The 27,676-nt window shown below is 35.8% G+C and overlaps 1 protein-coding gene across 2 annotated transcripts; it reads right to left on the bottom strand.

Annotated features, from left to right (window-relative positions):
* Nucleotides 1–791: 791 nt before the first annotated feature.
* LOC116160413 (transcription factor AP-2-epsilon-like) lies at nucleotides 792–26,756 on the bottom strand. Of its 2 annotated transcripts, none has more exons than XM_031473606.1 (4): nucleotides 26,413–26,756; nucleotides 9,664–9,975; nucleotides 2,116–2,323; nucleotides 792–1,745 (listed from the first exon to the last, which is right to left on the bottom strand). In XM_031473606.1, the coding sequence occupies exons 1-4, from the start codon at nucleotides 26,659–26,661 to the stop codon at nucleotides 1,012–1,014; spliced, it is 1,503 nt and encodes a 500-aa protein (XP_031329466.1). In that variant the 5' UTR covers nucleotides 26,662–26,756; the 3' UTR covers nucleotides 792–1,011. The 2 variants fall into 2 exon arrangements, with proteins under 2 accessions (XP_031329466.1, XP_031329467.1); XM_031473607.1 differs by having other exon boundaries at nucleotides 2,128–2,323.
* Nucleotides 26,757–27,676: the final 920 nt, after the last annotated feature.

Raw genomic sequence — 27,676 nt, 5'->3', positions numbered from 1 at the left:
TCCCAATGGTGATCCACGAATTTGAACCACCATGTACAGGACGATTTATAAATGTGGTTTAAAATTTAAATGGAAGACTATTTTATTGCAATAATGGATTGTTTTGTATACTTTAGTTAAGCATTATGTATTTAAAAACCATTTTTAAAAAAATTAATATATCATTAATTTAAATTGTTATAAGCTGAATCTCCTGTAGAGGGCTTGGTGCAATTTATCCTTACCTACTTCGAAAATTGAACAATATTGTGTACAAAACCAGAAACTTGACACAACTCACTTTCTTTGACCAAGACGCTTCTTTTCTAATCTTAAATTTCACTAATCCGTTTTAAAATACATGTCCGTACCTAAATGTAATGTTTATTGTGTGTCTTGTACTTCTTTAAGAGCGCGTTTCAAAACGTACTCCAAATTTAATCTTGTCTTTCTATCTGTAGGAGTAGGTGTCAATACATCATGACACAAAACTTCTAAATAATATAATTCATCTAGTTAGTATATGGAAAAGGAAGCGCACTTCGCACGCGCTACTTATACTTTCAATGTCAGTAATATATTAAAATACTACATTGACACTAAATTCAAAGTTGGAAGTTCTGAAAAGAAACGTCGATTACCTGTGATTACTTGTAGATGAATTAGTACTTCTAGGGTTCCCAAAGTACGGGTAAAATTGGCTCTAAAACACTTAGATTATTTTTGGCATGTTAACAATGTTGTGGTGTAAATATAAAAATTCAAAGTTTTTACAGGTGCTGTATTAATTACTATTATGGTACATGATTGGCACTGTTTGAAAAAAATATATTTCAATATTAATAATGATAAATTACAATAAAAAAACAAGTAAGATAATACTTATATAACAAAGTCTTGAACAATAAAATAATGTCACAAACATACATGTTTCGTCACAAGCGCGTCATCCTCAGTATAAGATCAGATCACAACACATAAGTACAAAAAAGTTATCATCGACACAATAACTTTTTTGGTAAAGAAATTGTGTCACTTTTTGTCCTCTAATTTTGCTTTATCTAGTGAAGAAGTCACTAACATAGATTGTCCTTGACTATTTTGATTCGGATAAATTTTATCCAAATATTTAAGGGATTCACTTAAAACGTTTTGTATCGCCGTTAACGCCGCCACTATCGCCGGGCTGCCAAATCCGTGACTGATTAGGGAAAAATGAGTTAAGTGCCGCTGTATTGAGGGGTCGAGTATTATTTGGGGCCGTGTATTGCACAATGGAGATCTATCTTGATTTAACAAATCCATCAGTTCTTTCGTCACTTGTTTCGTCGCCTGTAACAACTCTTTACGTCGCAACGATTCTCCGTGTTGTCGGCTGAGGTATTCCGCCACCTGTCGCGCGGGAAACTCCGTTTCGCAAACGTAACCGAAGTCCCTCGCCAAATGAATGGCTTCACCTTCAACTAACGACGTTAAAAGTGTCACGTTCGCCGCTTTTCGGCGACCCGCCGGAAGGTTTAAACCGATTTTTTCCAATTTCTCGCGCAATATCCGTCCGCCATTTTTACTTTTTGCCCGCCGCAAAACGCCGCCTAACAATGACGCGTTTAAACACTCGGGTGGCGATAAACGTCTTTGTACTTCCCCAACGGTTACTTTGTACTTTGATGTGGACGAAAGGAGAGATAATCGTCCAGGAACTGAACAGAACACATCACTAGGCGAAACGATCGTGTTACCACCGTGATCCTTTCCACCCTTTATACCTGCAAGAAGATACAAAGATGTCAGAATACAAAATCCGGGTATACTTCAATTCAAACTAAGTTGTGTATGACTCATCGCCGGGACCAAAGTGTCTTGGTCTCCTGTTTGTAATTATTGATCATGACCTTACAATGTGAGTTTCATGGATCAGACACAACTTGAACTGTATAAAGCGGTAATCGTACAAAAGTAGGAATGGGGGAGCAAAGCAAATTACAAATAAACAAAATTATAAACGATATAGTAAAGCATAAAGAGCCGCGTTATTACAGTTAATATATTTGTAGGCGTTTTCCAGCCATCTGTCGCGATAGAATAACGCAAGGGCTCTTTATACCGTTTGCATTACGTTATGAATAGATTTGTTACCTATAAACGCACTTTTTATCAGTGGCAAATCGGAGATGAAGCCGGTGTTATCGTCCAAGCCACCCTGCGCATCATCCACCGCTTGTCCCAACGCTTGATGTAGCGCTAGGGCGTCGTCGTGGGTTCGCTGAGGCGCCGATAGTGAATAATCGGGCCTTCCGCCACCGGCCGCCCCGTAAGGAAATCCCGCACTGTGACTTAATTGGCCCTGTAAACAAAAGAAAATAATGCCATATTATCGACAAACTAGTGAAATAAAAGCGTACCCAAAGGATCGACGAGGGGGAATTAAAATTAAGGGAAGAGAGCCAACGGGGGGTTGCTTTGGATAATTCGCATTCTCGGGCAAGTATTCTCTGCTGCAACTATGTCAAGACATCACAAATATGCGAGGATCGTCGCTGTTCATCTTATCAGCTTATGTATAATAACAAATAATGTAAATAAAAGACATCAATCAAATGATATTTGAATCGTGGCTAATAATGTGCGACGTTATTTAATTTAATCGACTCTTTTTTGTTTCATTTATAAAGCAACTCGTTACAATTTAAATTTTTATTTCGTTAATTTTAGATGCTTTAAGTACACCGTGCATAAACGATGTCAGGATTGTATATATCTTAATATGAACTTAACATAGCTGGCCCATTTCGCAGATTCTGGAGAAATTAATTTTTCCTTAGTATTATGAAACTTTCGTAGTAGATAAGGGGTTGTTTTTTCGTTACTATAATTCTTGAACGTTTAATTTGTATAAAGATTTAAAGCTTCTCAAAATGATGACAAATATTTTTTTATTTTGCAAAGTATGATACATAGTATACATCATAAATTATTGAATATGTCATATTATTATAATGTAAGATCAGATATACCTATCTGAGTTTTTTGCGCGCAACTTGTTTTCAAAAATGTTTTTAAATTATTTGAATGAGATTATTCTTCTTTGTTTAACTTATAAAAATTAGGATACGTTTAATTACAGAAAACTTGGGAAAAAATATTAAATTCTCCGAAAACCAGCACGTTAGCGCGCGGTTAATATTTATGATAAGTGATTGCTTGAGAAGTTCGTTTGTTGCTTTCTGGTTTTCTGTCAAGAATTTGGCATCTGGTATTAAAATGTCTATCAATATGCCTGTTACATTTCACTGAAGATCTACCAAATTCTTTTCAAGTTCTCCCCAAATTATTTCACGTTCAAATCTTCATTTCTTTTTCGACTTTTCCTTTAGCCAAGTTTATCTCAGCTCCCATAAGACTCTTTTTCTCGTCACGTCTTTCGAACGGTTTTAGTTCATCTCAAGTTTCTATCCCTTTTAAGTTCATGTCAAGTTCCTTTAGGTTCGTTCAAGAATCTCTCAAGATTTCAAACTCCCGTTAAGTATTTTTCAAGTTTTCTCTCAATGCCCGTCGCTTCTGCAATGGGCAATATTTTGGAAAATTAAACTAGAGGCTATTTGATGACAAAAAAGCTATCAACCGTTTTGAAGATATAGCCAACAATTGCCATTTTATTTTAACTACCTAGTTTTAATAAGGCGGCTATAAAGCATTGTCTCTTACTAACTACAGTCAGCTTGGGGTACCAATTTAGTATAAATAAACAGCGCATTGTGGACCATTCGATAGCCTTTTCTCTAAAATTTTCATGCACGTGCTAACGCTAAACATGTTTGAATGGGAATGTTGTACCGGGGTGTCTGGGAGCTGTCCCATTTTCTATAATCTTCACTATAATGAAATAATTCGTTTACCGCCATACGAATAAAAACCCCGTATTCGCGTATGGGTATACGAATTATTTCATTATACTAATGATTGTAGAAAAAGGGACAACTAATATTCATTTACTGGGGGTTACTCCATACGCCCCAGACTCCCCGGGTTTTACTTAAAACTAATCCCTCAGGAGGACTTTCGTGATAGTTTCAAAAGGGCGAAGTGTATTAACGTACTGATACTGGGTGGAATTTTTGAGCGTTTGATACATTGATTCAAAACAACTCGATTGTTACCCCCAGCTGACTGTAGTGGGCTAGAGACATTTGATTTATAACCGCCTAATTAAAAAAAAGGTGAATAGGTGATATTCATCTACAGAAAGAATATTGTGTAAATATACATGGAAATTGATTGTTGAGTTATCCGTCCTCCTTCCCATATAAAACAAGTGTAAATTGTGCACCATTTTTGTGCATATAAAGCGGATTTTAATAAAAAAAAAAAAAAGGGTTGTAAAGTAGTAGCATACTATATTTATCTATGTTTACTCTCTTGGTAGATGATTAATGGGGAGGGGGCTATATTTCTTTCAAACGTCCCAATCTTCCTTTGTGAGTATTCTCCGCCAATCTGGTCTTGAGATATAAGGAATTGTATGCCATCACGATAGGGGTTTGAGGCGGTTGATAGAACATGTGTATAGGCTGAATTTTAAAAGACCAAAAGGTTTACCGTTTTGAATGTTTGAAGTATTCTCATGGAAAAAAAACATGGGTCAAAGTATACGCTGCATGTCAAATGACAGTGTGGCATAACATCTCTTAAATACATGATTCTACATATTTCAGTCGCGAATCCTATTCGATAATAACCTTCATTACATTCGTGAATAGTGCCTATAACCACTTATACCTACCATTTATAGTACACTAATCCTAGTTATTTTCTTTTTTGATCAAAATTGAAAAGTAACGTTAATACTTAAATGTTTAAATTCATATGCATTGCTAATGTTATGATATCCAAATCATTACTATCGCATGGAATGTTTTATAGAAGATGCAGATAATTTGCAATAACGGTAACTATTTGCATCGGATTTCAATTTAGTGAGTAGCGAAAGCAACATGAGGTATATTACATGTTGTTTTTAGTTATTGTGCGGCGCAAATCTTGCTCCACTTCAATATATGCAATATCTAAACTTATTTTTTTCAGTTTATTAAAAATAAACAATAAATATGCTTTAAAATTGATATGTTAATAAGTGTTCTTATACTTCCCAGGCTAATTAGTGGCCCTATTCTATTTATTTTTTAATTGTTAACTTTTAAATACACGCGCTATCCGTCACTTTAATAATCGCTCCAAATATGGCATCAAACACCATTAAACTTGGCTTGCATTTCGCAATGTCTTGTTAGAGCGTTTATATAGGAAGAAGATTAGTTACGTTTAGTTCGACTATTTGAACACACCTCATTTACAGTTAACCAATTCGTAAAAAAAATCATTTATAGCAAAAAAATATGATTAATTATTCTCGTTTTAGACTTGTTGTTATCTCATTTGTGTCTCCGTCGCCTCGTAATTGTTGTAATGTTGTGACAAGTTAATTAATTTTTGCTAAATTATACCTCCCGATGTTAGAGTCCTTTTTTGTCGTTTTTTTTTCCTCTTCATAAATTTTTATTGCAATATAAATCTAAGTTTTCTCATTAACCTGCTTATATAGTTACTGTTAATTTAATTACAAAGGTTGACATTGCTTATGCATCTTCTCCGCATTTTTGATACCTATACCACTAAACGTGTTGTTTATACATATACTTTTGCTGTATTTATTTATTTCTGATTTATTCATTTGTAATTAGGTGATCACAGGGGAGGGGGAAAATCAGTTGAAATGTAAACGGCTGTCAAAACAAAACAAATGATCCCCCCATATGTTTGATAGGTACCTCACAAAATAGCGCTCTAGCTAGACCGGACACCCACGTACAATTATAATAGATAAAAAATGCGCAGTGGACGAAGTTCATAAAAAATGTTACACTTACCGTGCTCTTCCACCTAACCCTGTGGGACGAGCGATTATATAGAACAGACAATGTTTTACAATATTTTGGAAGGACTAAAAATATCCGATTGGAGATTTGGCCTATTTTATCTTTTTAAAAACTTTCTCATCAAAATTATATAATGACACTCAAAGGGTTCGTCTGTATTTAAAATTAGTAAGGTATAATTTAGATAGTATACGATTACTAATTGAAAGTACTAATTTAAAAAATATAAAATCGTGACAATCATCAGTCTGACATCCTAGACCTTCCGTAGGTACTAGTTTTCAAGTTTATTCAGCTTTCTGATAAAAAAAACCCTCTTTTATTGTTGTTAGACCCCCTGAGTATATTTAGAGAATAAATTAAGTTAATTTTGTTTGTGTACGTAAAACATTAAAAAATCTCATCTGTCATTGTTAACAACTCTTGAGACAAAAGCTTGACAAGCACAGAACCAACTTTTTGTGAAACCTAAATTTTCTCCGATGTTCAGACAGGACGCTATTGCACGATGGGCGATGTGATACTTTCCGATGCGCTGCGATTAATCTCAAGCAAATTTCCTTGGATTGTTAGAACATTGTAGGAAATTTATAAGGCGTCAAAACTCACTGTATTTTATAGGCGGGCCCAAATGAATCCATTTCATTAGTAAATAAAGTGTGCATTTTGGGGACCATCGTGTCTGTTTGCGCGGCGATTCCGTTGTCCGCCTGCCTGCTTTTTTATAATCTTAGAAATGCGGACGAAAGTTTCAGGTGTCTAAAATTGTGGAGGCGGTGTTTTCTTGAGCATAGAAGTGGAAGAGAACTGTATATATTTTAAGGGCGAATTTTCTTAAAGGGTTTTTTTCGTTCGAGTTTAGCTCAAGCAAATACCTAGTGTCGTTCTGTTGAGAAAATTTTGCTTTAAGACGAATCCGTTTTCTTGAGTAGTAATTTTCGGAGGATTTTGTGGTGAAGAACGTATCCGGGGGAGGCAGTGCCGGATTAACCGTGTCAGTTCAGTGTTCAGTGTCCTAAAACGATGTCCCTTGAGGTAATTTTTCAACCTCGGAAAGAGGAAAAAGTCACAAGAACGACTGAAGTCGGGCGAATAAGGAGGCTGAGAAGCAACAGGAATGTTCTTACTGGTCAAGAAACGGGTCACTGAAATTGCTGTGGGACAACGCGGATTGCCATGAATTATGATGCACCAACACTCAGTTGTTTTTGATGTTGGGTTTCGCACGGATAACTCCTTTTCTGAAGTCTTTAAAGAACCTCTCAGTAAAAGTGTTGTTTAACCGTTTGGCCTTGAGGCTCAATCCCTTTGTGCACGGTGCCTTGATATGGCTATCGAAAAAGCAAATCAGCATTCCTTTGATCTGGGATTTGCTCATTCTTTTTTTGGCAACACATTCACTTGTTTCTTGAGTGCGACCGCCATCTTGAATTTTTTAATGGCAACATAGGTCATCTTATACGTCATTAGAAAGCTTATTTTGTTTCTCTTTCTTAATATACCTTAATGATGTATATATTAATTTAGAGAGTACTGCAGAAAAATTAGACAAACGTTTTAATTTTTTTTCTTGGTGGGTGCACTGGATCTCTAGTCGACGTGGGGTCCCTAGACAGTTGCCTACTCTGCCTAATGGTTAATCCGGCACTGGGGGGAGGGGCGAATTTACTTGGAGGAGAGTTTTCTGGGCGAGCTTACTGCAGAGAGAGTTTCTTTAGATGCACACTCTCTGAGATCAATTTTGTTACCGTTATTTCACAGGCGAGTTTTCTTTAGAATAATTCAGAGCCATCTCCCAATAGAAAATTGTATTTTTTCTTTTGTAAGGCATCAAACCCCACTGTACAGCGCCTTCTGGCGTATTAATCGCCCCTTGGGGAGTGAGAAGACACCCTCAAATTGAGTTATGTTTTTTTGAGCATAGAGGTAGAGGGGAGCTCTAATATTGGATATAGCAGCTATTCCGACAGCGAGTTTACTTAAAGACAATTCTTCGGGAGCTTTTCTCGAATGTGCGCGAATCAAATACTTCGTGAGCGAGCATTCCCTTGTAGTTTATCGGCGATAAGCCTTGTGAGGGCGTGTTTACCTGGAAGTGATTTTTTTGGGAACGTATTACGAAAATAACTTCCGAAATCAACGACGGATGGGGCGACTGTAAGATTGATTTTGCCAAATGAACAGAAGGAAGTAGAGACATTATTCCAAGGGTTTGTCTTAACCAGGGTCTTAACTAAATTAAACTAAAATTTTTAAAATGGTCCAGTAGGCCCTGGCTTTATTACGAAACTCTCTTGTTTTTTATTGATTTTGACAGTTCGCATTTGGAAAATTTGCGTATGTTTATAAAATAAAGGTTTACTATTGCACCCTGTAGATCGGTAGCGAAAATTTGGCGGACCTACGTTTATATGAACTTTTATAGTCATAAAATGAGTCCCTTTTGTATGTACATAATATTTATGAGCACCCTGTATATGTTTCGTATTGCAGGTCAATATCTGTTTCTAATTTACATTAGTATAAAGAATGCATAAAAGAAAACATCAACAGGGGTGGAGTAGCCCGGGAGGGCGGGTGGCGATTTCCACCTGGCCTGTACGTCATAATGGCCCGTTGGAAATTTATAAGTATGTGCTGTATTTAGTTTCTTGCACTATTAATAAATTATTAACACGTTTCTCTAATTGGGGTTGATGTTAGGTTGTTAAAAAATTCTGTTTTAATTGTAGTGTTTTACAATGAATTTATCATTTTTTGTCGTAGCATGAAAGTGCTGAAATACAATGATGGGCGACGCGCCTCGTTTGGGTTGTATATTTTGGTACTTTTAATTATCAGCTGCAATTAAAAAAAAACTGTATTGTAATTGATTTCCGAAAAAGGAGTACTAAAATGAAGCAAAAAAATGTTTTTGTGGTGCACCGCAGAGCACCCCCTCCCCTCCGCACCCTTCATTACTACACTGATACTTTAATGGCCCGTAACCTATGCAATTCCAACTGGCCCGTAAGTACCCAGTCCGCCCATGAACATCAATCGTAGCGTGTCTAAGGGTCGAGAAGGATTAAAAAGACTACTCCAAGTAAATAGTCTGTAAATGAGAATGCAATGTTTTCCAACTTTTTTATCGAAATTATCGCAAAAATGGGGTCTTTTGAAAAAATTAAAGACAAACAGATTTTAAATTTAAAAGGGCAATCATCGCTGTTGTTATTGGGAGTCAGTAAAAATGTTTGACGTTAGTATTTGTGCAAATGCACATCCTTAAACAATACAACACTCTGGAGAAGTGCATAACTGCATTTGGATAAAATATTTTACTAATTTATCACCCTATTTAGTATTTTCGCAATAAGTATCTATAGGGTGGTCAAAAACACATTATCGAAAAGGACAAGCATTTTACAATTACCATTACCGAAAATAACAAAGAGGCAAAGTGTGCATACATTTCTAATAATTATTGTAAAAGTTACTGCTAAATTGAAGTCTAAAATTTTCTGATCAATCGAAAAATAATCTTTAAAATTCCACGGTTCCACAGTTTTATGCTAGATATTGATCTTAGATTTAACTACCTATAAAAACGTACATAACTGCACTTATGTATAACTAATGAATTCATTGTAGTTTAAATTTTTCCATTTAGCAATAGTCTAATCGTTTAATAAATGACGGAAAGATTTTAGAATTATAAACTTGATGATCTAAGGAGTATATAAATAATGAATGATAAAAATTAACTTACCACATGTGCGTGATTAGGATCGCCGTCTCTAGGCCTAAGACCAAGCTGGTTATAATGGTGTAAACCAGAAAGGCCGCCGTAAGGATCCGTGAGATATTCTAAGTGCTGCTGGGGAGGTGGACTCGGTGGATGATGGAACGGTGGTGGAAAGTATGGGGGTTGGAAATCGGGCTGAGGTAATTGATGTTGCATTGCTGAACTGTGGTGGAGGCCTCCGGAGCCACGGTGTGGAGCTCCGGAGCCACCAGCCCCGTATCCTGGAGAATTCCCGCTTAACGTTAATGATCCGTGACCGCCAGTTGTTAAACGTTCCTAAAACAAAAGAAAACTGTGTAAATTAAACAATGTACGCACATAAAAATTAATTACTTTCATCGCTGCCGAAAACTTACAATGAATCGCAAAAATTAAATCCAAAGCGCACTAAAATCAAATTAAACACGCGAAAGTTACCGCCACCACTTGCGATCGAAAACTCTTCTTAGTGTCGTATGAAATAAGCCGATCAACGGTTCACCACCTTCACTAACAGTAGTAGTAAAGCAATGAAGTATCTTTGGGGGTTGCCTAGGGCCAAAACACGTGGAATCGAATCTTACCGACCATACTCGACTAAAGCTTTGACAAGAAGGGATTAATCTGGGCATTCCTGAACGTATAAATATTTCAATATACAAATTCAAAACTTTCTATGGGGAACATTACTCATTAAGTAATTATTAGAAAGGGAAACTAAGTATTACATCTAAATAATTAACATTTTTTGAATTTTCTTATATAAGTAGGTAGGTACATAAAGTCTAATTGTATGTAATTAAAAAAATTACTTATGGCGCGAATCACGTTCCACGTGATTATAATTGAAAAATGGCGAGTTACTGCATTATAGGTAGTTAATGGTGGAGCTAAGAAGACGCCGGTTACAAAATTGTCCGATGGAAAGTTGTAAGATTTGCGACAAATAACTGAATGTACTCGATCGATCAGGAATTTGAATACCTATTCTTCCCGTCTTCAACCACTCAGGTTTCCACAAGTGAATGTAGGTATTACATTACATAACGAAACAACCCCAAACATTGCCAAAAAGACACCGAAAATAGTGAGACAAATTTGAATTATAGCATCAGTCGCTGGTTTTCAAAATTAACCGAATCAAGTCGGGAAATTCTTATACATAAAATTTGATGCAAACGTACAATAATTGTGGGAAGTTTGGCCCAATACTCTCAACTGTAAAGAATAAAGTGAGAAAATATTTTATTCTTTTAAGAGGCATATTAATTACAACAAACATTGTATTTCAGCGGTTAAAAACGAAAAATAGCTACGTTGTTATACACTCTACAACATTGACAGAATATTCTAATATGATTAAGATTATTTTGTATAAAAGAGGTAACAAGAAATGTCATGATAGATATCTGAAATCATCAACTTTCCATTTATTAGCACGCTTCAAACGACTCCTTTATTCAAATTTCAAACGATTATTGCATTTTCTAGCAAACAGTAGCTGTACGGGCAGACAAATCCTCCTATTAGCATCTTTTCCACATTAAATGTTTGTTCAGTTAAAGTGAATTTAGCAACATTTTACTAAATATTTAAACATGCCTCAGAATTAAAAAAAATTGATCAGTTACTTGTGCGAATTATTCGCATAAATTGTGAAAGAATTTGTCGCGAATAAAACAGGGTTCCCGGAAAGTCTACCTTCGGAAAACTCGCCTTCGAAGCATTCTCCTCGGGAATATTCATCCCCAGAAAAAGTTTCAATCGAAAATTCATTGGCTACTAAAAAAGTTCGTCAATTCCCTCGAATTTAAAATTAATTGGTGCCCACAATATTAGAATTCATCTACATGTTAGTGTACCTATTTTCAAAGTGGGGGTGCTAGCTTGTCTTGATCCATGAAATTAATAGTTTGAATTAAAATCTAATTTGTACGTTCGTTTCGTTATTGGTAACCTGCATACTTATTAATAATTTATTCTTCCTTACTAACGTGCGGGTGGAAAAAAACAAGATACGCAAAATCCCATACGATTTTCAGTAGGGGAATTTTTTTGTCACTCAACTCGCATTCGGAAACACGACTTTTAATCCGGCTCATATTCAATGGCGCTAATCCTTGAACTTGGAGAACGGTTTCGAATTTTCCAATTATGTTTCCAGTAATAGGTAGAAATGGTCAAGGAACTAACTGATTAAATTTTGGTCAATACTCGTGAACCGGAAGTGACCTTGTCGCTCGTTTTCTATATTGGTGCAGTTTATTTCGCAATTATAAATACATACATTGCGCCTAAACGCCTACATTTCTGTAGGGATTTTGATGCTCTTTAATTTTGCATAGAACAATTTTTTTCCTAAAAGCAATTCTGACTTAGTTACGAGCCAAAAACCATTAATTTCCGGGTTGTCACTTCCGGTTAAAGCATTTCCCGGCCTCAAACATTGGTAAACTTTATTCCATCGTATTCAGCACATTTTTTTCATCCAGAAACATTACATTTGAATCTTAGGGCCACTTTTATTAACAATCTGTGTAGGTATTCGGTAGTTTGTTTGACATTTTTTGAAAGAAATATTTTTACTTTTTCATTAGGTGTGGTAGGCTTTGAAAACAATCGTTTCTTTTGAAATGTCATTTGAATTAAATTTTTGGGATCAGTTTTGACATTTACTGATTGTTAATTTTAAAAAATCCCAGTAGCCGTAGGAACTTTTTCAATACTTTCAGCGGTCACTCAAAAAATTCCGTAGACTTTTGAGATTCGATTATAAAAAAGAGCACTTACTTATCTTGAACGATAAGAGATTTTTGAATGGACACTTGCACATCCAAATTTTTAGATGTCAAAAACTTAGACAGATACGTACGCAAAAGTTAAAGGCGTTTAATTCAGAATAAAGTGGTGAATTTTAAAAAAATAGACAATGGTATGGCATTTACGGAAACGGTGCTATCTTAATATTATTTTATTTAAATTGACTATGGTTCTGAATCACATTTCTATTTCAACTGCAAGTTTAAAAACTTCTAACAATCGGGCTACGTGAATCGCCCTGTATAGGTTGCGGGTACAAATTGTAAATGTATTGACGGACGTATAGCAAAAATTGGCTTGGCTAATTTCGCGAAATTGTTGACAATTTTATGCAGGTATCAAGCGTCAAGTATGAGTAGTAAATTCTGCATCCCAATAGTAAAAGAAGTGCAGCGAATTTTTCTTCGACCCACTTAAATACGAAAATTTCTTTAACGTCACTTGGCCCAATCGTCTGGATGCATTTGATATTAATAATCTGTAAGATGACTTGTTTATTGATATGAGCTGATTTTTAAGTGAAATCGTTCATCTCTGCCATGCTTCCTTTCGTGGTATAAAAGTTGTAATTATCACCAGTCTTGTATAGCGATGAATTCCAGACATTTTGGCATGTAACGCACCAAAATATGCTGAAAAATATGCATTTTATGGTCTAGAATGAAGGCTGTAACAGAGTCTTCTCCATTAAATTCGTAATCTCCTAAGCTGGATTTCTGTTCTTGAATTAACGGTAAGTAGTTGCTTTGTCTGCAAGAGAGGTTTCTTTACCGAAAGCAAAATATAAATCAACATAACCACCCGGGCCACCCTCCATTCTTTCACTTTAAACAAATTGTTATGCTTGTGTGTAAACTGTGCTTTGAAAACTTGCTATATAACGTCGAAGAAGAAACCATTTTTTTCATGAAGAAAGGAATTTACGCCACCATCGCGATTTTGTTAACATAATTTGCATTCTGTGCACGTACCAGATGCAAGCACATGAAGAATATATTTCATCGAAAGTTACCAGTAGGAATTGCTATTCATTTTATTTACGCACTTGATTTTTCCGCTAAACTTTTCATTGGGCCGGGCTTACCAACTCCTTCCCAAACAGTCCTTCCACACACTATCTGCATGTTGATGTACAGGGTTGTCCAAATTAGGCAGTATCTTGTGGAGACACTTTCTATTTTAAGAGAAAAATGGACCTAGGAACTCAATTAAAAATCAGTGGTGCTATCTCTAATCGTTAAATATAAACTTGAAACCTTCCCCATACTACAGTTTAATATTTGAATTCAATACACTGTGACAAACTGTCATGTTGCCAGATTTAAAAATCTAAGTGTTAATATCTCCCCGAAGGAGTATTCTACGGGAAAATTGTTATTAGACTTTTTTACTCAGAAAATAATGCGAAATCCCGTCGTGAAATGTTTTACCTATCCAAAGAATAGTCCTGTATAGGGTGGTCCGTATGAAAAAATGTAGCGTAGAGCCTGTATACAAACTGTGTGTACTGTGTACTCTAACCAAGATTTTGCCAAAATTAATTAGGTTTAATAATAAGAAAGTTATGGGGCATTAAAAAATCGATTAAATTCGAGAAACGCCCCTTAGCAGCCAAACGATTAGAGATGGTGTCAGTGATGTCCTCTTTAAATTTGAGCTTGACACATAGGTCCATTCTTCTCTTAAATTAAAAGGTTTTAACGAAAGAAGCTGTCCAATTTGGACAATCCTATACACAGTAAAGCTCACAGCTCAACAGTGCCCTATAATGGCACCTTATGAAGGGAATACTTTTTTCCAATCTAGAGAACTCTTTCTAAATATATTTATTGATTACTGTTGGACCCGAAATTAAACCTAAACTTTCAAATAGGTACACCACAAAAGTGTTTCGTAAATCGGAAACAAATTTAATGGGGGTGTTTACATTACCATCTATCTACCAGAAGCCAAAAGCTTATTCAAACTATAATCATAACGTATATGGAATCCTCGTAAATTTGCTTTAACAAGTCATAATTTACATTGTATCAATTCGCGTGTGGTCCTAAAGTAACGGTAATCGTTTATGTTTTCACACCATAACTTCAACTAATAAATATTTAAACAAAAATGCAAATGAAATGGCGTTTATAAAGTTTAAAGAGCTCGCGTGTTCCCTTCATTTAAATCTGTAGAAGTGCGTGTAATGGGTTATTTCCTGTACACGTTCCCATTGGCCAAACACTAATCTTTTTCCGGTTAATTAGAGGATAGTTAAGGGAAAGAGGGTGAAGCGATTGCATCGGGATTTTTTAGTTGACAAAACGCGATTTAAACCTGTCGTCATTTTCAATTACCTACCCGGTGTTACATAAGGCGCGTTTACAGGTTATATTTTTTTTGCACTTTGTGGATCTTAATACGTCGCCATCTAATTGAATGTATTCACCGAAATGGTTTCTAATTCGTCAAGGTGCGGTGCGTACATCTAAAAGAAATCCTTGTTACAGCGCTGATGGCTTTTCTACAAGTCAGTCAACGAGAATCTTGTGCTATTATAGGCGAATTAATAGAATACACCTATACCTACATCAGTATGAGAACAGAACATTTAAAAGTTGCATTGTAAACTTTATTATTATTATATATTCAAACACCACCTTAGTAGAGCGCTCTACATTTTCAATTCTTTGAGGGCACCAAAGGTATCACCGGCTGAATTCCTGTGCACAATCCTGACATTACATCTTAAGGGTTGCCCAGTCCAAAGGAGTTTGTGGCAAATTTTGGTTATACCTAATTAATCCGGTATTAAAAACGATTCAGCAGCATCAGTTACTCTGAAACTGATAAACTGGTGTGTCATGTTACATCTCTTTTGGATTAAACAGAAACATTATATTTACATTTAGTTTTACGATACAGGGTGTCGTGGGGCTGTTTTCGGGTAGATAGATCAATTTTAGAAAACCACTCAAACCTTAGCACGTGGACTAGGTACATCTCCTACCATTTTAAATGGCCTGTTATGGCATATTTGCAAGATATCTCACTTGCACAATAGTATACAACAACAAAACGACAAAATTGTTTTTTCGAACGAAACTATCAATTTTCAAAATTCAGCGGAGACAGGGGTATCCAGCAATGTGCCACTTGCCCTAGAATGTCGATTAAAATGTTTGGGTGTTATGAGCACAGCGGTAAGAGTTATATTGTACAACCTCGAACCTAAAGTCACTGACGTTTTCATTTTTCATTTACCGAAAATATCTAGTCCGTTCTCAATGCGCCACCCTGTATATAACTTGATAGTTTCTATGCAAAGAATGAGTGTATATTATGGGGTCATGGGTCAATAACTTATATGAATGGTATTATAAAATAAATACGACAATCACAATCACCTGCTTGTACAAAGATACATTGTTGGTCGTACTATCAAACGATAGTAAAATCTTGTGGTCTTGCTTAACCATGAGAAGGAAATACACATTATTGTATAGTCTAATGTTAAAATATTAATGGAAAGATTTTAATCGTGCTATATTTACGTTATTGTTGCACACCTTGAAGTGGGAAACTGGCTTTCCGAAATAGATCACTGCATCGAAATTAAATAATTTCTTTCTTACACGTAGTTTTACACAAGGATCAAAACAAGATGGTAGGTAACCTATGAGGCGCCGTTTGTGTCATAATTAAAACCGGAAATAATGTAGACAGATTAACAAATACATTAGAGAAATTAACAAATATATAAACTTTTACTCAGAATAATATATATTTTCGTAAATAATATATAAGTATATCACATCAAAAGTGAATATTTAATATTTTGAAACTATTATATATTTTTGACCAAACTTTATATATTTTTTCGTTCACTGTGGTAAAAATTTATAGAAAGAGTGGTTCCACCGGTTCACAGTAGAGGGCGCCACAGTCGTTAGTTTTCCACCAAATAAAATCTGCAATGAATACTTCGTTGTGGTGTGAACTTGTTTTTTTGGTGCACAGACCGGCGACCTCTACACCCCAAAAAAACAAGTTCACACCACAACGAAGCATTCATTGTAGATTCTATTTGGAGGAAAACGACTGCCAGTGGCGCCCTCTACTGCGAACCGGTGGAACCACTCTTTCTATATATTTTTACCGCAGTGAACGAAAAATATATAGTTTGGTCAAAAATATATAAAGTTTTCATATTACAAAATATTCACTTTTGATGTGATATACTTATATATTATTTAGGAAAATATATTTCTGAGTAAAAGTTTATATATTTGTTAATTTGTCTACATTATTTCCGGTTTTAATTATGACACAAACGGCGCCTCATAGTAACCGGAGGTTAACCACAAAAATCTATAACTATTCAGCATCTGGGCAGTTATATTATCATAACCTTAGTATTGTATACCTCAAAACTTTGTTAGAAAGATACATCGGCCAATGTTAATGCACCATGGTGCGGATAGATTGTAAAGCATATTTCAATATCCAATTATTATCCGAGACACGATATCAAAAAATGGATGACAAAATGCTATCAACAATATTAGGTCACATCCACGACTTTTTCATAATTTTTCAGTTTCCATCAGAGATTTTATACAAGATAGCTCATTAAACGCTAAACGTGGATCTTATTTTTTCTATTCACTAACATTTTTAGCGTAACACAACGAAGTTGAGGTAACGTTTATGTGCACGATTTTCGGTTGTCTGTCTGTTCCATCAAGATCTCGGCCCCTGGCCACCTAGAGGCCTAGAGGCTGTTAAGGTCTATATTTGCCCGTTTTGAAACATTTTTTATATATTGGATTGATATAGTGTTTCTCAGGCCAAGACTTCTTTCTCGGAAGTTTTACCTTTCTTATTTCTGGACTTTTCAGCAAGATCAGGACGTATTTCTAGTCGAACAGAGCAGGATCTCAATTTTTCACGGGCGTTCTACCTAAGTTTGTAGAGTATACAGTGCACTCCAGTTAAAACAAGTCACCCTGAATAAGTCATTTTATATTGACATTCTCGTGAAACACGCCAACTTGTTTTCAGGGGGTACATTTTTACATAAAAATTACCTCCTTATCAGCCGCCCCAGAACCAGGCGCGTGTTTACCTAGTGGTTATATTTTTTACGGTTGAGAACCCCCAGATCCACTTTCTACTTGGTACCCCCTGGAATACAATATCTACCTGCCCATCACTGTACTACAATTAATTGCCCTCTCCAAGATTATCCTGGATCCGCCACTGCCTAGAACCACTCTGATATCCAAAATTTCAAATGAAAGTAATTGTTTAGTGATACCTTATTTGAAAAGATTTTCAATTATCTTTCCAACCCTGTAAAATTTATACAACCTTAAGCAATGTGAGAAAAAATAAAATGCTTTATTAAGGTTTTATTTTATGCAATTTCAAACAGTCATTGCAAATTGCAAATTTGTGTCATGTGGGTTGTTATGGAGAGGAAGTCGCTTACAAAGTGTTGATTTTTACGTAAAAATGTGTCCCCTGAAAATTAAAGTTGACGTGTTTCACGATTTCCTTACAGACTCAATTTAAAATAACTCGTTTTAACAATTCTAACTTAGGCTGTAATGTAAATGTAAGAGAATAATAAAAATCTGAATCTGTTATCAGAATTTCCATAGCACGCTAGATTTACAAACTACAGGCTACAACTTTCTTATTTCTTATGGGCGCCATCTTGGATTTTTTCGGAATGAGATGGAGGATAAAAAAAAGAAATTCATTTGAATGTATCGCCCTCATAGTCATCTTGATTCGGCAAGATCTAGTTGCCCATGTTTTGTTGAGCAATGATTTTGAATTTTTTGTGAATTTATATAAAAGTGTGGGGTGCGACATGTCGTTATTTTTGTTTTTTGCCCGCCACCTATAATAATAATAATAATAATAACCAGGAGCATTATATGCATTATCTACGTCAGCAGATCGCAAAAGATCTCCGAGACCTGCCTATGAAATTATCCCCTACGAAAACAAGGTTACATCTAATTTTCTACACTTATTACGTACTTTACGAACTAGTGAAAAAGTGCGAGTATCACATCACCTCATTCTCAAATAATTTGTCTTTCAACTAACATCACCGCCTTTATTAGGGTTGAATTCGTTGGGTTAAATGGTAAACATTTAGGTTATGTATTTATGTGGACATGGACCTACAAGGTGCGGATAAAATAGCCGGCTGTTTGCCAGAACCCGTGAGCGCTCTCAATTGTTCTTTGCTCTTACTAGCAGATATTCTTATTTGTAGACTTCATATCATACACCTCGAACAATCGATTTCAATTTTGTACAACAAATTGTATGTACGTATTACCTCCCTTCAGAATAAACGACCTTGCCGCCATTTTGTGTAATTTATTATTAGCTGTCATAACAATTGGAACGGCTTACTCTGCCTGATCAGCAGGGTGAAGTGCTTGGTAGATCTGGCGCCCTAAGCAAATAAGCAAGAAGTAGCATTCAGCAAGTTAAGTACCCTTAGGCAGCTTACACTCATGGTGTAGCTGGGTAGCTGGTGTATGGACATCTCCATTTTAATATGATTTACCACAATGACAAGTAGTAAACGGTACAATCCCTTAAGGGTTTTGGAACATGATGAATTGAGCTAAAATATTTTCAAGATGGCGCCACTTCCGGAAATACCGGAAGTAGCCATCAACTTTGTTATTTTAAATAGGGACCCCCCTATTTTTTCTACATTTTCGGTTTGTACGTCGAATTTGGAGTACAACTATACCCCATAGTTGATCCTTTGCTTCAAGGGATTCGTCGATATTCAAGTTTTTATGTCAAAAATTGAATTTGCAGGGGAATTTTAAAAATTGATTATTCGAAAACGGCAAAACAGTTTTCACTGCTTTATTAAGGAAAGATCGAATTTTTTATGGTATGCGTAACCGTCTATAAAAGTGAGACTACGTTACTTTTTCAAAGCTCTCAACTTTCAAAATTTTAAATATCCGTAACTACATTTTTTTTAATGACCATCCACCCATTTTTTCTTCACTGTTGTTTTCCTTTTTCCGACACCTTTAACTTGATACAAAATGTCAAAAGCTCCTTCAAACGGTTTCCGAGATCTTCCATGTTTTAGTTGATAAAAACTTCTTTCAACAAAATTGGTACATATTATATCAATCGAATTCGATTATACGGAAAAGGACACAAAAATTCGCTCCCGAAAATTCATATCTGGAAGACTCGTTACCGGAAGATTTGTCTCCAAAAGAATCATTTTTATTAGCGCATGTTTTAAGAATTATAAAAATTTGTATACGGCGAACCCGGGGCGATTACTCCAAGAGAGAATTTTCGGGGACGAATCTTCCCACAATTTTATAATCTATTAATAGGTACCTAATAAATGCAACATTGATGGATTTGCACTACAGCATAGAATCAAAGTAACAAGTATAGTAAAAGTAACCCAGCACTGTATACAACTGACTTATTTGGAACCGTTCCAAATATTTCCGTCCATTTCCAATAAACATGTACCTATCCGCGGCCTCTGCCCTAAACAGTGTTTCAAGAACGCAGGTGACGTTGGAGGACTCTTTCGTTTCTAAAACATTCACTTTTTGGAATAAAACCGACGTGCTTTTGTGGCTTTGCCTTCTAATTATGCTATTTTGTATACAAGAATAAGAGGTCATAAGGTGCAGCCCTTCGTTCAGTCCTCTAGTTAGCATATGGAATAAAGATAATTGCTGCTAATTTTACTTTCCTTGTCGTGGCCCAATGAAAGAGCTAACTCGCGGGTCTCATCTCAAAATTGTAGTAATTATCTTTAACTAAATGAATTAGAAGAGTATGTATAAGAAGAGTGGGCGTTCAGCGTCTTCGCTTAAAAAGGGCATCTAATGAGAGTCGATTTGGAGCGTGCAAATGCACGATGTAAATCTACTTGACGAACTAATAACAGGTGTCGGTCAAGGTAGAACACGTGAGGCCGCAACACGTGTGGGCCACAGGTTACAGAGAGGTCCGCAATCTCTTTTTTAACATTTGTATATGAAGATCATTTATATGGGATCAAGAGCAGTTATACACAAAACGAGTCTTAAATTCAGGCAAATTCGCTAATGGTACTGCGTATAATGTAGACATCGCGAGTGGGGACGGATGCTGCGAGAAGAAGATGAGGGGACTTAAGGCGTGAGCACTTGCCTGACGGCATTCCTTCGCTGGAGGCTACCTGCCTCAAGTTATTCTCTTCAATTTGCCCTTCAACTCTAATCCGAAATGTTAAATAGTGAATAATGCTATTAGAACAAATGTTTCGCAAAGCATAAATCTGCAAGAGATGACCATCTTTTTACTACCGGCTAGTTTGTAAAAATATTGCAAGGGTATACTCTCGCTAACCGGAAGAGAGTATAAGCGGGGCACACGAGGCACGTATTGCCTTTGGGCAAATGCCTGGCGGCGGCACCGGCCGTGTTTATCGGGAGCACGAGAACTGCTACCGGCAGCGGCACCACGACCCTTTATGCCCAACGGCTACTTTAGAAGATATTGCATTACCTAATTACCTATACTTTATATACCAACAAGCAGAAGCAATTTCGTTTCGTTACAACAAACAGGCGTATTCACACTATTTACTGTTAGCCGTTTATTTTTATTTGATTAACGAAATTAGACTTTTAATCAATGAAGCACAAAAATTAATGACACGCCGCAAATGGGTAATTTCCAAATTTATTATTAATTCCGCTATAGTAATTTCATTTAAATTAATAATACTTGCTCGCAAATCTGATTTGATTTTAATGATTTTGAGTCTATTAAGAAATTAGTTTTCACATAACAATCGAGTTGCAACGTAATTAAACAAATTTATTTTAAATTACACTCTAGAATGCCTATAATTGAGTTTAAGTTTCAGCAAAAAAGCCTCACTATGCGAATTTTGTGCGGAGCACTTTCTCAAACGATCAATTATTATTGATACTTTTTGTTGTGTTAACCACCCATGATCCAAAAAAGTACCGCATTTTGTTGCTTTTCTAATATAAGTTTTTGTTGAACAAAGGCGATAATGTATAGTTGCTGTCCAACCAAAGTTGGTGCTTAGGCCCTTTGCGTTTTTAAAGTTCAGAACTTTCGAGTTATGAAATGTAAGTCAGAATTAGGGTTGCATCACGCATGTATATAATCTGTGCAATGTCTAACAGCTATATAAATAATCTGACACACAACTTGTCTTCGTGCGGATGGTGGAAACTTTTTTGATAACAAATTTTTAATTTGGCTTTTATGTTTTTTATGTCTTACTAACCTATCATAGCACATTTTATATCTGTGATACGCGAGCATAAAGTACCACTTTATGCCCTAGGGCATTAAGTATCACCATAGTAACTAATTTATACTTAATGACAAAACAAACAAATATTTGCAGGTCATTGAAAATTAGAAACGTCAATTATTAATTGTCAATACTACTAAATCACAAGATTGGCCTTATTTCGAATAGTTTCTGGAACTTCTTCCTCATTAATGATGAATTGAATTATTTAAAATTACGTTTGACGTTTGAATGGTTTCAATCATATTAACAAATTCGAACCACGCATACTTGATCAAACATAATGAATTATTTTGTAAACGAATATTTACTTTGACGAAGAAAACTATTTGTAAGGCATAAAATTTTGTATGTACCACGGGCATAAACTGATGTTTATATTCTCGGGCGACTAAAAAGCTCTCGGGCCATAGGCCCTCGAGCTTTTTAACTCGTCGCCCTCGAGAATATAAACATCACTATTATGCCCTTAATCATGGGCGTACGCAGCTTTTGGTCTAGGGCGGGGCAAAAAATAAAATTGGCGGAAAAAAAATGTTTAATGAAACACATAATGTACATTTTTATTTTTAGTAGGTAATAGTTACTAAAAACGTCTTCAAAAATTATTATATCTCAAAATATTAGTTATTACCGCTTTTGTATCAATTAATTTTGTATTAAATATGCAAAAAAAACACGAGGCGAAAATAGATAGGTAGATATAAAGGTCATTTCGGTATATCGGTAGTATTTTAGGCAAATCGGTAGAGCTACCGAAAAATCGGTAGACGGAACATCACTGGCTGACCACTGCACAGTTGTATGTGTTAACGCGCGATTAGTGAACGATAATTTCGCTCAGCCCTCTTTTATTGCTTAAATCTCAAAGGAAAAGGTTTTGAATTAGAAGCCAACAAAGACAATTCTTACAGATATTTTTTATAAAACGTAACCTGTGGCAGGCCAGAGGGGGGCAGCTGCCCCCCCTTGCCCCTCCCTGCGTACGCCCATGCCCTTAATACATAAATAACTATTATGTACTAAACTGAAAACCATATAATTTATTTCTAAGGAAATTTGCACTTAAGAACATAGCAATATTCAATTGCAGGGGTTGTAATTTTTACAAGAAATACCCCAATCGCCATCTAAAATTAAAATCTCTTCCCGCTTTACAAATTCGTGATCTTTATTCGCCCTTTTATGCCTATTATGTTTAAAGGACCTACAAGTGACCATCCAATAACCTAACCGCGTAATCATTTAAAATACTGGTACCTTATCGTCACACAAATACATTTCACTACCCTATCTCTCGAACTGCGATCTTGTTTAGTTCACTTATTATTACAATTTGCTATTACAGTAGTTTACCTGCATATTTTACAATGACATTTTCGTACTTTTCTCTCTTGTTTTGTAATATTTTTATCTCGATTTTTATAATAACTAAGTAAGTGTATACTTTATATTTAATTTATTCTTTGTGAATCGCTATTCAGTTCCATTGTACATTTTTCTCAGTCTTTTTGATCTTTTACAATATACTTTTATTTTTCTTATGTTTTAGGCAAATGTACACTGCCTTTATTTAGTACACGAGTACATTTCCCTGTTATTAGAATACCTATAACTGTTGGACAATTAATTATTTTTTAAAATTTAATCAGGTGCTAAGGGTAACACCACCTACACTTACAGTTTAAAGCAATGGACTTGGTATTTAAAGATTTATTATTAAAAATATCTTGTTACAAAGTGTAATGTATCTTACTTTGTGGAGGTGATCACATTCAGTATTTACTGTGACAAGCAGGCTCATATAAAAAATTTGGCAATAGGAAGTCTATTCGTTTTATTTTTTAATAAAATCCGCATTGGCCCATACTTGCGTACCCACAGACATTATAGGTACTTTTTACGCACGCACTCCCTATCACATCAAAAAAATGACTCAAAGACAATTAAACGAATCGTTAGAAGACTATACCGAATTTTAGCGTTATGGAATAAGTGGACGGGTGGTATTGTAATGTGTGCAATTTGTATGCATACAATTTCCGGTATAGGCGGGTGTTATTAAGATTATCACATTTTACGAAAACCCTCTCATCATCACAAATAGTTTCATCTGATTTTTGATGGGCTCGGCTCCGTTCACACAGACACATACAATTTTCAGTAGGGGAATGTTTTGAGACTCAGTTCGCATTCAGAAACACGACTTTTAATCCGGCTCATGTTCAAAAGCACTAATCCTTGAACTACGATTGCGGAAGGTTCGACATCGCTGATAATAAAAATTGTTTGTTCTTATTCGCAGATGTCTAATGTGCAATGTCAGTGGAAGAATGGTGCAGCCAGTGGCGCCGCCAGGGGGTGGGCTGGGTGTTGCTCGACATACTCTTGAAAAAATGATAATGACGCTTTCATGAGCAGATTACGAATTGCGCCGTGAATGCGGGCCGAGGATCGTTTCACTTCTTACCCTTTTCTCCAAATTTTCAATTAAAGTTTTGTTTCATTTTCATTATGAAGATCTCGTAAACTCCCTGCCATTCTCCCTACGACTCTACTTGAAAGTGACATATATCATACAATTATGTTGAAGTGAAAATTGGTAATTTAGCTAACTGAAAACAAAACGCGCAAGTGTGATTTGCTTTTTCATAAGATCTACCAAGAAAGCAAATCGAATTTTCCGTTTTTCTTTCAACCTATGGTCGAAATATTCAATGTTTGGCAGTACCTTGTCAAATCAACATTTATTTATAAATCGAAAAACCCTGCTGAAAAAAATCTGATGGTTACCGACCCAGTCAAAACAGTAACGTCTCCAAACGACAAGTAATTCTTTGCTAAGGTAATTATAAGAGTAGTTCCTTAAAGAGAAATTAAATCTACTTCGTATCTTTGGATAGTTTTTGTAGTTGGGGTCAGTGGAAACATCCCACAATAGCTACACATACATATCTAAAATTAAATACTCCGCATTTATACACAGGGCACTGATTTCGTAGGTCGTCTGCTATATGCTGTATGCAGGTGGGGACCATTACTGCACTTAAGCGTCATGGAGGAAATGTTCAAGGGAAGAGAACATGGACGACTAAAAATGAATTAGTCTGGTTCAAAAATGTCCAGAACTGCCCTAGAAAATTAATTTATTCACAACATTTTTCAAATGACGTGCTGAAATATTGAAAACAATTCCGTTCGACCTTCTTTAGGCATCATTGATAAAGTTCTCCTAGATTGTCTCGCATGAAAGTAATTGGATGACCCGCACCATTCGCCTGTCTCTTCCAATTTCTTCCAATACGCCATTAGAATAACTTCTTTCTCATAACGACTGTCCTCCATGGTATTGAGAATTAAACTAAACACGAAGTCATTGCCAAATCTGACGGAGCCGGATTGACAAGTGTGCGTTAGCCTCAACAGTCGCCGGCCGTCGGCGTGACGGAACGGATAAGTGTGCGACAACCTTAAGCTGTTTATATTGAAAAAAATGTTTTTTGCTAGTGGATGAATTCGTTTTAAAATTACTTGTAAAAAAGCAATTTAAAACGACGCAAGCACAAAAACCACAACAAACAATAGTCTACATATTTACTCCATACACATTTGGAAACCTTTCTACGTATGCTGAAAACTTCGAGTATATGTTCGAACCCCAAGGGTCGTGATACGAGCATTTAAGCTTGAAATTTGAATAGTCAACTGTCATGTTTCTATATCTTCCAGCCAAACTGAATAAATCACTCGTGCACTGATCCTTTTAGATTCAGGGCTTAAATGTGTCAAAAAATGAGCGTCAGATTTCAAATTTGAGCTGTCAACCAAAGTGTTATATTTGAACATGGAAACTTAAAGGTTAATTTATAAACTTCATAGTTAAATAATAGAAAATCGGATCCCTCAAAAAGTATAGGTATTTTGGATAATTAGGACTCATTTTGTAACTTGGCTTTGCATAGACAACGCTTCTATGCCAAACGTTTATGGTAGTCAATGTTGCTAGAGGAAAATGAAAAAAATCCATTCAGGGCGCATCTTATTTTTACATTATGCAAACACGAAGGCCGAACCTTCAAACTTAATCCATGCCAAAATAAGATCAATTGAAATGGCAAAAGGCATCGTACTTGGAGTCGATTTGTGAGAAGTTTCCGTCACATTAATCCACAATCGTCTAAAATTATTTAAGTGCTAAACGTATAAAAATCGTCTGGAAAGAGAAAGAAAAATGGATTTGGTTAAGGTCGTAAAAACACGGTTGTAAAGTAAAAATCGCCATAAACAATTTCTAAGATATAATAAAACTGTATAGCCGCCAAAGCAAACAGAAGAACGAACAAATAAAAAGTCCATTCGTGTCTCGTGATTCAATGGTCGCGGCGAGGGCAGCAACAGGAATTCGAAGAGCAGGTAGATTTGCCCCAGGTTAACTAGGAAACCCTCCCGCAGGGTACACGAGTTTACTGTACTTTCAACGTGGTACCACGACCCGGTTAATATTTATTTACCATTCCTTAAGTTTTTTTTCTTGCTATATGTTAATAAACGAATTTGAAAAGTCATACCTCGGCGTCATCGTCGGTGCCGTTTTCGGGATTTTGGTCCTCATCCATCAACACGAAAGTTACATCGTTGTTGTTATTGGGTTTAATATCAACAGAGGTGCCATGACCATCGCTACGTTCAACATCATCGGTAATAATATCGTTTGGATCACTCAAAACGAGACGGCGTCGCTTTGTGCGCGAATTTAGAAGGTCCACGGTCAATTGATCGCTGGAAATCGAATCTGGCGAATCTGGATTGTTGTCCATCGTAAAAATATGACACTTAAATTAACAAAGGCACATTCTTATGGCTAGAACTTGACTAGTAAGAAAGCTCGAGGCAAACTGTCGACTATGCCGCAAGCAGTTGACCATTGGCGGGGCAGAAAACAACTTCGAATGTATCTCCACCTCCCCTTCTCCTCGCCGACCAACTCACCTGTTTAACACCGACCACCTTGTTACATAACCTACAGGTTTTATTCAAAATCTTGTACGCTTCGAATCAGATCATTTGAAATTTTTTTGTCATCGACCCATTCGTATTTAAATCAAACCGCGCGCCATGTCAAATGTCAAAATTACCAGGGGTTTCGCCTACCTACGTTTGGAATGTTACGTATTCCGATCACGCTTGTAATTTTTACGTTTTATTTCATTTTTATACCGGTAGTCCTTTCAAAATGTACCCTATTTGCATAATTAGAGGTTGTCTCTTCTACATACTTTATTACAAAATTTTTGGACCGCGTATAGCCAATTATTGGAAAAGAATTTTGGTCTCAAAATTACGGTTTAATTAGTGTCGCAATTCGCAATAAACGTCGTTCGTTGTAAATTGCCGACTGTCATAAATTAGTAGAACCAAATTTGAACATTTTCAAAAATACACTTTCATAATAAGTATTAAAACAAATGTTCACTTTTCCGGACCAGTCACCCTCTAATAAACGTTTTTATTATAAAACCGGTTAGAGCAACGATTTAGTGTAATTTTAATACACGTTTTTTTAGGGTATTAGACACTGTTCATGAATTTGTTAATTGGGTCCACCTGAGATGGGCAAATTCAGTAATCCCTAGCATTACGAGTTTCTTCCAAATGATACTTACACAATGTAATATTTTTCATCATCATTACAATGCCAGTGTACCCATAATCATAAATTAGAACCTAATACAATTTGTCTTTATTCTGTGTGGTAATTTTTTTATTTAAAAATTCATTTAGTATAATCAAGGGTTTAAAGTTTAATGTATGATCAGACCATTAATTTTACAG

This window comes from Photinus pyralis, unplaced genomic scaffold (assembly GCF_008802855.1).
Source record: "Photinus pyralis isolate 1611_PpyrPB1 unplaced genomic scaffold, Ppyr1.3 Ppyr1.4_LG1, whole genome shotgun sequence".
Taxonomy (NCBI): domain Eukaryota; kingdom Metazoa; phylum Arthropoda; class Insecta; order Coleoptera; family Lampyridae; genus Photinus; species Photinus pyralis.
The sequence above is the reverse complement of the archived record's forward strand: the minus strand, read 5'-3'. Positions and strand labels throughout refer to the sequence as shown.